Raw genomic sequence first — 12,281 nt, forward strand, 5'->3', positions numbered from 1 at the left:
CGTGTGGGAGAAACAGCACTGTGGTTGGTACAAAGCATATACTGTGTCCTGTAGACAGCACCCCAGCATTGCAGTGTTTCCCAGCTGGCACTATAAGGGAGTCTTTAGCAGGCCACCTCAATGTTCTGTAAGTCCATGACAAGACCAGAAAATCACATGTGCATAATCACACTGCTGCATCTTCTGCTGTAACATCAACTTTGGTCAGAGCATTGTTGTATGAAATACCAAGACTAGAACCAAGGTGTCCATGGATGTGGTGGTCAAAGGCGGCAAATCCATATACAGAATATACAAACTGCTGCTCCCTCCATGACGGAAGAGGTCCGTGTAATCCACCCGCCACCAGTGGCTAGTTTCTATGGGGAATGGTGCCGCATCAGGAATTCTGTGCAAACTGGGCCCTCAACGGCGGTTTTAGCTACATCAGTGCTGACGGGAGGCAGTCCACGTTGTTGTGTGCACCTGCACCCTCCAGCTTGATGACCATGGCCATTTCGTATGTGAACCTGTTAAGCAAGGAGAGGGTTGCTGGGAAAAGGAAATGACTGACATCTACAGAACGAGTCATCTGGTCCATCCATTTACTGAGTCTCCTTTGAAGTGGCTCTTTAGGGGGAATATTTACATAGACTACAAACACCCTCTTCTTCTGCACCCATCCACGTACCTTCTCCCACAGACCTCCTTATTACCAATCCTCCAACTCCGACCATACAGCCAAACATCCATCAAATGAATGCGTAGATCCGTGTTTCTGAACTTCTATCTCCATCTAAATAAACAGCCATATGTACAGTTGGCCCTCATTATTTGTGAACCAAAACCACGAGACGCGACTTCGCACCCACTCAAATGGCCATTAGCAGAAGTGAAAGTAAGTACTGGTGAGACTGTGGGAAGCGGGGGTTTGGTTTTGGTGGGAATGTGCAATAGTGCAGCCACTACGGAAAACAGTAATTAAACATAGACTACTGTTAAGGTTCAGCAATCTCACCTCTGGGTATACACCTACAATACCTGAGAGCAGAAACTTGAGCAGGTATCTGCACACCCGCGTTCACTGCAGCACTATTCACAACAGCCAGAAGGCCGAAGCGGCCCAAGTGCCCACTGATGGGTGTGACTCGGTAAATAAGATGTGGCAGATACATAAAACAGAGTATTATTCAGCATTAAAAAAGAAATTCTGATACATGCTACAGCGTGGATGAACCTTGAAGACATTAGGCAAAGTAAAATAAGTCAGTCAAAAAAGCACAAATACTAGATGATTCCACTTAGAAAATCTTCTCTTTTTTTCTCCTGGGTCTTTGTTTGGCTTTGGTATCAGCGCATGCTGGTCTCAGAGTAAGTCAGTATTCTCTCCTCTCCTATTTTTCTGGCAAGTTTGAGAAGGATTGGTGTTCATTCTTCTTTAAACGTTTGGTAGAATTCACCAGTGAAGCCATCTGGTCCCAGACTTTTCTTTGTTTGGGAGTTTTTTCTATTACTGATTCAATCTGTTCACATTTTCCACTTTTTCTTGAGTCAGTTTTCATACTCAGTATTTCTAGGAATCTGCCCATTTAATGTAGGATATACAACTTTTTCCTGTTTTTATTCATAGTAATCTCTTATAAGCTTTTTTATTTCTTTAAGGTCAGTGATCATGTCCTCACTTTCATTTCTGATTTTAGTTACATGCATTTCTGCTCTTTTTTCCTTTCACCTGTTAAAGTTTATCAATTTTGTTGATCTTTTCAAAAACTAACTTTCGCTTTTGCTTATTTTACCACTTCCTATCTTCTATTGTTTATCTCCACTTTAATCTCTATTATTTCCTTTCTTTGTTAGTGTTAGACTTAACTTGCTCCTTCTTTCCAGTTTCCTAATGGTGAAAAGTTAGATTGTTTTAGAGCTTTCTTCTTCAAGTCAGTGATTTTCAACCCGTGTGCCACGGCACACCGCTGTGCCACAAGAATTTTTAAAGCATGCAGTACCTGACTATTTAGTTAGGGGCACGGACCTCTTTTCCCTTAGATTGTCAAATAAAAAATAACAGCCAAGACAACAATAGCCACCCGGTTTGAATGCCCTCTCTTGAACCATAAATATATAGGTCATATAACAGAGGTGCATCTTATTAGTCACATCCCATAATAAGGTTGCATCTGATTGGTTAATTCTTGGTACCAGAAATCCTTATATACAAGTATAGGCACCTGGTTTTTTACAAAGCCACTTTGAAGCAAAAAGTATAGATAATTACTATTATTCTTTCAGCAAATAAATCAAAATTATACTTTTTTTTTTGCTCTGAGTGACAAAAAGGATATTTTTTGGTGTGCCACAGAATTTTAGGAATTAGTTTGTGTTCCATGAGATAAAAAAGGTTGAAAGTCGCTGCTTTGTGTGTTTGCTGCTATAAATTTCCCACTGCTTTCACTGCATCTCATTATATGTACAGTGTTTTCATTTTCGTTCATCTCTATTTTCTAATTTCACCTGTGATTTCTTCTTTGAACTGTCAGTTATTTAAGAGTGCGCTGTTTAATTTCCACATATTTGTGAGTTTTCCAGTATTCTTTGTTATTACTGATTTCTAGCTTCATTCCACTTTGACCAGAGAAGATACTTTGTATGAGTTCAATCTTTTAAAATGTACTGAAACTTGTTTGTGGCTTCACATATGGTCTATTCCTGGAGAAAGTCTCGTGGGCACTTGAGAAGAATGTGTATTCTGCTTTGCTGGGTGTTTTCTATGTTTGTTAGGTCTAACTGGTTTACACTGTTGTTCAAGTCCTCTGTTTCCTTACTGATTTCCTATCTCGATGTTCTATCCCTTACTACAGCTGAGGCAAGCATTTTAGTTTTTGACTGGATGACAAAAACCATAAACTTTACATTGTTGCGTTCTGAATTGTGTTGTATTCCTCTACATAGTGTCAGACTTTGTTCTTGCACACAATTAAGTTACTTGGGATCACTTGAAGCCTTCTGAGGACTCTTCCCAATGCCCCATGTATTACAAGGTCTTTACACTGTGGACAAGTGGAGACATAAACTATTCCCAGCATTCTGTGAGCTCCAAAAATTGTTTTCCAATAGTTCCTTCCCTGGCTTTCAGTAGATCCTTTCACCACACACAGATCAAAACTCAGCCAAAGGCTGAAGGGGAGCCCTCTGCAGATCTCCAGCATGCATGCACACTTGAGTTCACCTCGATTGTAACGTACACTCAATACACCTGCCCCTCACAGCTCCCTTCCCCCAGTACTCTGCCCTGCAATTCTCACCACCTTGGGCTTCCCAAACTCTTATCTGTGTTCCTATCTCAACAAGACTGGGCTCTGCTCTGGTCCTTCCTCCTGCACTGCAGCCTGTGAACGACCTCATGGCTCTACTGTAAACTGTGCAACACAAGGGCTTATCTCGTTTGTTTCCATTCTCAGGGATTGCAGTTTGCTGCCACCTGTCATCTAGTGTCTAAAAACCACTGTTGACATATTTATATGTTCTCAAGTTGTTTGTAAAGGAAAGGTATATGCTACTGATGCATAACAAATCACCCCTAACAGTTTCTGAGGGTCATCAATCAAGTTGAAGCTTAGCTGGGTGGTTGTGGCTCAGGACCTCTCATGAGGCTGCAGTCAAGGTGTCAGTGGGCCAGTCAGTAGTCCAGGGCTGAAAAAGCCTGACAAGGGCTGGGAGATCTGCTTCAAAGGAGGCTCAGTCACACCCTGAGGCTAGAGGCCTTAGTTCCTTGCCAGCTGCCGGCAGGCGGCCTCCCTCACGGCGCAGGCCTCTCCGTGGGTCTATTCCCAACACGGCAGCTAACGTTCCCAGAGAAGTCTACTATTTTTCAACCCCCTAACTGTAGACTGCTTCCTGCGGCTTCGAGAGAAATGGGCAGATTGTAGATCTTACCCACAACTAGACTTGGATAAAAAAATGACTAAAAGTAAGTAGCAGCTGGTTTTAAGACAAAACAATAGAGTTCCTGGTGCCCGTGGCAGGAAAGGGAAGGAGAGCGCATGTAGCTGACCCGGTCTGGAGAAAGGTCCAAGTGCTCCACTCCCCCAAACAGACCAACCTGCACGCCCGCCTTCCTCATCAATCAGAGCCAGACCGCAACAGCGCCAGACATACCAATACTCATCGACAGACATACCAATACCCATCGACAGACAGACCAATACTCATCAATACCCATCGCAGCAGCAACAGTCTCAGGACCAACACTAAGCATGCTGCCTTTGTTACCTCAATTACTCCTCACAACAAACCTGTGAGATAGGAATCATTATCCCTTACACTCTAGGCCTTTGTTTCTTGGGCTCCTAAGGGCATATTCACTTTACAGGGCACCTTGGTGCAGCTTTACTCTTGCAGTGTAAGGCCTGGCTCCCTCTTCCCCTGTCGGGGGCCCCGAAATTCTGTTCTGTCCTACCCGCCCTCCCATTCCACTTGAGTCAGGCCTGAGAGCTTCCTCTTGGCATCTATGTTCCCAGCATCTCCTACCAAACCTCTTTAAAAGAAACCATTTAGACCTCTTTTTTTTTTTTAACTCTTAGCACTTTTTTTAAATCAGAACTCTCTTAATCCCGTCTGGGCTTTCCCAATGCTCCAGCTGCCTAATATAGACTTCCCAACCCTTCGGACACACCGCCCTGTCAAGTGTGCCTCACCAACTAATCCCCAAAAATTTGCCCCACGTCAGCCACTCATTTTAACATATTATTTCACAGCACATGTGCCTTCTGAATTTTTATTGGCTACAGCTTCATGTTAAGGTGGGTTTCCTCTCCCTACGGGACTTATAATTAACGATCAAGGAGAAAACTCAAAACTATACCAAACTCCTACATAGGTTTCCATTAGTTATTTATTGAATAATGAATAAAAAATATATGAAGCAACAACTATAAATACTAGCTTAGAAAGTTCTCAAAGGGGTGTCATCAAAATAACTTTATTTATAAAAAAAAAAAAAAGATACCAGTGGACACATGTAAGCAATTCACAAAAGACAAAACTGAAAGAACCAATGTAGCAAGTCATAAGAATTCAAGTGAAAGCAACACTTTTTGTCAGATTGGCCAACACTGAAAATGTGTCAAGGACGTCAGGAAACAGTCATTCTAATAAACTTCTAAGAAATGTAATTTTGTTATTTTTGGTATTTATGCATTAAGTATCTTTAAACTCTACATACCCCTTTGACTAGTATTTCCATTTCTAATAATTAATTATAAGAAAATAATGGACCAAGGAATACAGATGTATGTAAAAAAAAGAAATCACCGTGGCACTAACTATAACATAAAATCAGTCCAACAATAAGGATTTGACTAAATAGGTTTTAGTGCTTCTAAACTATGATTATCAGGTCATAGTATTAGGTGTTGTATACTCTCAGTTTTTAAAAATAACATATATTCACACAAAAACATACCTGCGTAGAAAAATATCTAGAAGTATACACCCCAAAATATTAGCAGTGATTGTCTCTGTAAAAGAATAGTGGAATTATTTATGATAGTTTTTCTTTTTGCTTATTTTTTGCACCTCATTTTTCTACATAAGTTGCACATAGATAACAACACACACTCCTGAAAGACAAAAGTGAAACTGAGAAGCACTAATTTAAAGGGAGAAGTGTCATTATTCTAATGGAACATGTTATCATTCCCAAGTTGCCAAATAACAACGCCAGGCAGGGTTAATATAAAAAAATAAAATAAAATAATTTAGTATTCAATAGCCTAGGTTTTAATTAGTACTAGGAACACACATGGAAGAATTTAGTACTATTCAGGCATTTTAAGACAACTAAATGACCTCCCAAATGAAAATTTAGTACTAACCCTAAGGACAGTGTTGAAATCACATAGTGAAAACCTCCACTGCTCCAAGTGGAGTGTCAGCCTCAACTGCCTTTCATCACATTTATCTCAGAATACTCCCTCTACAGGAAAAGCAGTCACCATGAAAATGACCAAACATGAAATCTCTCAGAAGTTGAAGAATTCCATGTGACTTTAGGGCTTCTCTATCACATCTACAATCCAAGTTAGGTTAACTTTTCCCCTCAGTCTTGACATTTGGGGGGATAACACTTATTCAATAACAAGAGAGGGTCCTGAGTGAGTCTACGGATACATATCTATTACACACAAAGCAGGTGTATCTGCGGGCACCAAGGATGATTCCTAGCCAAAGCCCAGGGGTCCGCTGGCCATACAGAACGTCACTTAGGAACAGTTCATGGTGCCTGACTCAACACGACCAGCAGCACCCACAGTTAGTAAGTCCTGAGTAGGACTCATTTATGAACTATAATTTTCAGAGATGTCGACTGGCATAAAATGATCATTTCCATCTGTGTACAGAATATAAAACAAATTATTCTAATTGGACTCATTAACGGCAGCTGTCCATACAGTCATTTAGAAGCAACGTCACACAGCACAGTTTGCAAGTCACATCTCGTAAGCTCTGTGAACGCATCCAAGGGGGATTCACACACAGCCACTGTGAAGTGCAGGAAGCCCTAAGCACAGTGCAGCTTTGAGATGCCTTTAAACTGGCATTCATGATGTCTTTGATGAAAGCAGTATTTGTTGCACAAGAGAATTTTCTAGTGCAAGGGGAAAAGAATCAAAGAACAACTTTGCATGAGGAAGAGATTTTACATTAATGGCATTTATGTAGAGCTAGCACCATATAATACCAAAACTGACAACACAATTATGTGAGTATTGCTGAAAAGAATGCAGATGCCCTTGCTTTCGTGACAAGCCTTGCACCATTCATCCACTCATCCAGCAAATACCTGGAAACCATACACAACAAGAAGTCTTCTAGGACCTGGGATACAAGAGTAAATAAGCAAGGTCACAGCCTTCATGGAGCATTCAGCTAACAGGATATATAAACATATATCTACAATAAGCAGACATCAAACAACTAATTACATATTTAAATGTCATGGAAATGTCAGGATGTCATTAAATAACAGGGCAGACAGGGTGCTAGGAGAGCAAATACTAGACCTGTCAAGTGGCCCAAGCCCAGGGGAAGTAGAGAGAAGTCCAGCAGAGGTACTCTATGTGGAGGCCCGGCAGCTGGAATGGCCTTGCCCAAACAAGGAACTGAAACAGTCTGGTATAACTGAAATAGTTAGATTGTTTCCTGGGCACATGCTAAATCTGAGATATATAAAGACATCCAAGTGAAGAAATCAGGTTGATAACTGCTACGTGATTCTGGAGCTCAGAGAGGAGGCCTAGACCAGGTGTAAACTTGGAAGTCATTAGAGGTGGTGTGCGGTGCACAGGAACTGTACATTCCCTAGGCAAAGTAAGCTGGTGGGGGGCTGGGGAAGGGGGGAGACCTGCATTACTTCCTCAAATCACACAAAAATTACTTCTTGCAATCAGATTTTGCAATCTACTTAAACTTCTCCTCTTGATATGCAAATGTGAAATAAAACAAAATGTTTTCTAATATGACAGTTATGACACAATGCCCGATTTGTTCAGAAAGGTTAAGATTAAGAGTATAAAGATCTTGGAGAAATGCCAAGACCCAAGAAAAATATTTCTTTCAGTGTGTCGAAAGCATTCTATAATTTATTTAGCAGAGCACTTCCTTCTAGCCTTTTCCAGTGCCCTAGAAAAGGAACCTTTTTTTAACACACCGATACACCTACTTCACAAGATTTGTCACTAGAAGTGCTTTCAGTCCACAGAACTGCCACCGACTGAAGACAGATCACGATTGTAAGCATTCTGAACACAGCAACCAGTCCTGGAGGGATGTGACATCAAAAAGAACCAGCAAACCTGCTGTGCCCGCACAATGCTCCTGAAAGTTATCACCACTTGGGATTATCGCTATAATCCTTAAACAACCTGCCCTGCACTGTTGCCTATAAAGAATAGATGGCAATGTAACTGCTCTATAAAGCAGTGGTCAGGTTATGGTTATAGGAAAGCTGAGTAAAAACGTTCCACAATTTATAGCCCAAGCACCATGCAAGTATGACAGGCCTCAACACAAACTCACCTGATTGATTTGAAGCATGTTAAAACAATAGTGCGGTATCCCTCACGGCTCCAAAAACTGGAAAATAGAAACAAAGAAATAAGCTCAACTTAGCTGGTGATTTCAACAATGAGCACTTGAAATACATGTCCATGATCAAAATCAAACATAAAATGGAGTAGGCCTCGATCGGCATATAACTTTCTACGATGAAAAACATGTTCTATATCTGTGTTGTCCAATTCAGCAGCCACTAGCCACTAACGACTACTGAGCACTTGGAATGTGGCTAATGCAACCAAGAAACTAAATTTTTAATTTTCTTTAATATGAACTGAAACTTAAATAAGCACATGTGACGAGTGGCTACCATACTGAACAGTGCAGATCTGGGCTGAACAAAGATTTGTCTGCAAATCTGAATCTAGAGTTCTAAGACCATTCCAGCAAAAATGAAACTTAAAACTATCTAAAAGTTTATATTTAATATATACTTCCCCATATTTAATACTCAGATTAATATTTAATATAGACTCCCCTTGCTCCAATGAGGTTTAAGAAGGCTTTGTTCCCATCCCCTATCACATAAAATAGGTGTGACAACAAAGAGTACACAGTAAGATTACCTACCTGGATTTTTTTTGTTTGAGGTTTTATTATCACCATTATAAAAATAGCATGCACATTAAAATTTCACAAGGGAATTTTTCAAAAGGAAAATCACCATACTGACACATCCCAGTGTTACATCTGAATTTGTTTCCTTCTGGGTCTGACCTCATCATGGTTGTATTTCTTTTCATGTAGCAAATCTCTTGTACACTTAATTTAAAAACAGATACCAGTCCTGGACACGTAGCTCAGTTGATCAGAGCATTGTCCCAATATGCGAAGGTTGCAGGTCTGATCCCTGGTCAGGGCACATACAAGAATCAACCAATGAGCCCTGGCCAGTGTGGCTCAGTTGGTTGGGCATCATCACATGCACCAAGAGGCTGCCGGTTCAATTCCCGGTCAGGGCACATGCCCCAGTTTCGGGCTCCATTCCCAGTAGGGGGTGTGCAGGAGGGCAGCTGATTGATATTTCTCTCTCTCTCTCCTCCCCCTTCCTCTCTCTCTCAAATCAATTTAAAAAAACATATTTAAAAAAAAGAAGAACCAATGAATGCATAAATAAGTGGAACAGGAAATCAATCTCTCTCTCTCTCAAACCAGTAAATAAAAAACAAATAAAAATAGATACAAAAGAAGGGCAGGAGGACCCAAATTTATAAACAAATGTATCACAGGATCTTATAATGGGAAAAGTTTACATAAAAAAATAATGTACACAACCCTCCCCCAAAAAAAATTATCTAAAAAGCAGTAATAAAGTTTTGAGGTACAGCACAAGAGTTATGTAATAACTTGAGCATAAATTTTTATGCTGTAAAATGTGAATATCAAACTTTCCCTCAGAAGCCAAGGTTCATGAGAAACATACATACACACATATACACACACAAATACATACATATACGCCAATTATAAATGTGCGTGTGAGCGCATTTGGCTACCATTTTTTCCGAAATGACAAACTGGGGTCAATTCTCAATGACTCTGAAAGTTTTTAATACATTTCTTACAACAGTGACCTCAGCGTCTGCATCAAATTTGATATTTTTCAAGAGAATAGTCTGTTATAGAAACAGTACAAGGCCTGAGTACCAATGAATTTGAGATTTAGTCCAAGCTCTTCAAGAGGTTACCTCTGAGCCTTGGTAAATTACTTTATGGATCTTGGGCATCTTTTTCTTTCATCTTTTTTGAAATCTTTACAAGAAAACTAAAGTCTCTGTGGTTGGCAGCCTCTAAACAAATGGAAAACAGCACAAATAACCAGATACCACTTCGAAGACTGGATTATAAAAAGACTGTAACTTCCATCTTGGGTGTCACCTGCCCTGCTTTTCCCACCTGACTGCTCTGAGAAGAGCCAGCTGTCATACTGCGAGCTGCCCTTTGGATGGACCAACATGGCAAAGGACTGAGGGAGGCCTCCAGCCCAAAAGAAACTGAGGCCTTCAGTCCAGTATCCCCCAGGAACTGAATCCTGCCAAGAGCCACATGAACAAGCTTGGAAGCAGATCTTCCCCCAGTCAAACTTTCAGATGAGACTAGAGCCCCGATGACAGATTGCCTGCAACCTCATAGTCACCGGCACCCAGATAAGCTGCACCCAGATTTCTGAGATAATAAATGTTTCTCGTTTTAAGCCCTTAATTTCTGGGGTAGTTTGTTATGCAACAATAAATAGGACAGTTCAGTTCAACTCTAGAATTCTATAATCCTATGATGCTTCAGATATTAACATATTTAGATAGGCCAAAAAAGAATTAATTCCCTGTTAAACATGAACAAATGAGTACCATTAGAATTAGAAAGTGGCACCTGCCCGGGTGCCTCGGTTGGTTGGAGTGTCCTCCTGTGCACCAAAAGGTTGCAGGTTCAATTCCCAGTCAGGGCACATACATACCTAGGTTGTGGGTTTGATTCCCAGTGGGGGCATGTACAGGAGGCAACTGATCAATGTTTCTCTCTCACATCGATGTCTCTCTCTCTCTCTCCCCTCTTCCTCTCTCTCTAAAATCAATTTAAAAAAAACAAAAAACAAAAAACAACATATCCTCAGGTGAAGACTAAAAAAAAGAATTGAAAAGTGGTAAATTATAAAACAAACATTTATATTTTATACAAAAGATGAAATCATTAAAATGTGTAGCATTATTCAAATGATACTAAAACATACTAGCTCTAACTAAAAATACAGACCCATCCAATTTTCATTTTTTTTTTATTGGAAACAATTCATTCGGAAGTTAAAATGTAAACAAACTACCAAAAGTATCTCAGTGATTTAGTGTCCCTTACTTTCTAGAATTTAACATTATTTAGTAAGCACTCACCAAAGCTAAGAAATCCCATTTTGTTTTTGTTTAATGTAAACCTCTAAGTTACAAATGCTTATCTCTAGACCTGCACGTGTTTTTTCAGTATTCGAGTTTGGTAACACGGGTGGATAATTCTGAGAAGCAGGCACAGTAAGATACAGGCATACACTTTGAGGTTCTCAACTTCTGATATAAAGAGGTAGTTTTATGAAGAAACAACAATGAAAGCACCTATTTGCTTAAAAATGACCATGCGATTTTAAATATTCTGTAATCCTTTTCTTTACAATTATAAAATAAAGATCTGGCCCGGCCAGGAGTGGCTCAGCAGTTGAGCAACGACCTAGGATCCAGGAGATCGGGGTTCGATTCCCAGTCAGGGCACATGCCCGGTTTGCGGGCTCGATCAATGACTCTCTCATCATTGATGTTTCTCTCCCTCTCTCCCCCTCCTTTCCTCTCTCTGAAATTAATAAAGATATGTTTTAAAAAAAAAAAAATCTGTATACATTAAAACATGAAACTAATACCTATCCCAGCACCCCGTGAGGTACCTGGATAACATTCTGAACCTATTCTTTTTCACAAGCAAATTCTATCAGATTTACATCAATATAAAATTTGTAATTCACAACTATACCGTGGACAATTCAGAATGCCCACAGTGGCATATCCTTAAACAGTTCATTTCTTCTTCAAAGACATGCCTGGTGCACTATCCTATATTTGAAACAATTTGATAAAATATCAAGGCATATCAGTAAAATGCAGAACAATTTTATTTTGTAATATTTTTTTTAATTGATTTCAGAGAGGAAGGGGGAGAGAGGGAAAAAAACATCAATGTTGAGAGTCACTGATCGGCTGCCTCCTGCACGCCCCCTACTGGGATCAAGGCTGCAACGGGGCATGTGCCCTGACCGGGGATCAAACTGTGACCTCCTGGTTCACAGGTCAATGCTCAACCACTGAGCCACAACGGCAGGGCTGCGGAACAATTTTACACCGCCTATGGCTTCATAAAACCCACCTCTTCCTCTTCTGTCAAAAAAGTTTCTAGCTACAGTACATTCCAATTACAGCTAAAGAAACCTATCCCCATGCCCCAAAAATGCCCTACAGTGGTACCCAGTCAAGCACATTAGAACATGAAGTTTCAGATTCCAGCTACTCAATGAAAACAGGCGGGCGGTTTATGGAGAGAGGACACTAAGTGGAGAAGACTTGCTGCCCATGAGGACTTAGAGGTGCAGCACGTATCTGAAATGCACCGCTGATAAGACTCACTGCTTTTGGTATGAATTACATTTGGCCCATCTG

At 40.4% G+C, this 12,281-nt stretch overlaps 1 protein-coding gene across 23 annotated transcripts in view; it reads right to left on the reverse strand.

The window, feature by feature from the left end:
- STAU2 (staufen double-stranded RNA binding protein 2) overlaps positions 1-12,281 on the reverse strand; it is a 218,321-nt gene that overhangs the window by 201,840 nt on the left and 4,200 nt on the right. For 9 of the 23 annotated variants that reach the window (XM_081116639.1, XM_081116649.1, XM_081116633.1 and 6 more), the window contains exon 2: positions 8,053-8,109. In XM_081116639.1, coding sequence (XP_080972765.1) covers positions 8,053-8,070 — 18 coding nt within the window. In that variant the 5' untranslated portion in view covers positions 8,071-8,109. Of the gene's footprint in view, positions 1-5,437; positions 5,493-6,817; positions 6,853-8,052; positions 8,110-12,281 lie in introns of all 23 variants that reach the window. The other 14 variants (XM_081116643.1, XM_081116646.1, XM_081116634.1 and 11 more) reach the window with 2 other exon arrangements.

Source organism: Miniopterus schreibersii, assembly GCF_964146895.1.
Source record: "Miniopterus schreibersii genome assembly, chromosome: 17".
Taxonomy (NCBI): Eukaryota; Metazoa; Chordata; class Mammalia; order Chiroptera; family Miniopteridae; genus Miniopterus; species Miniopterus schreibersii.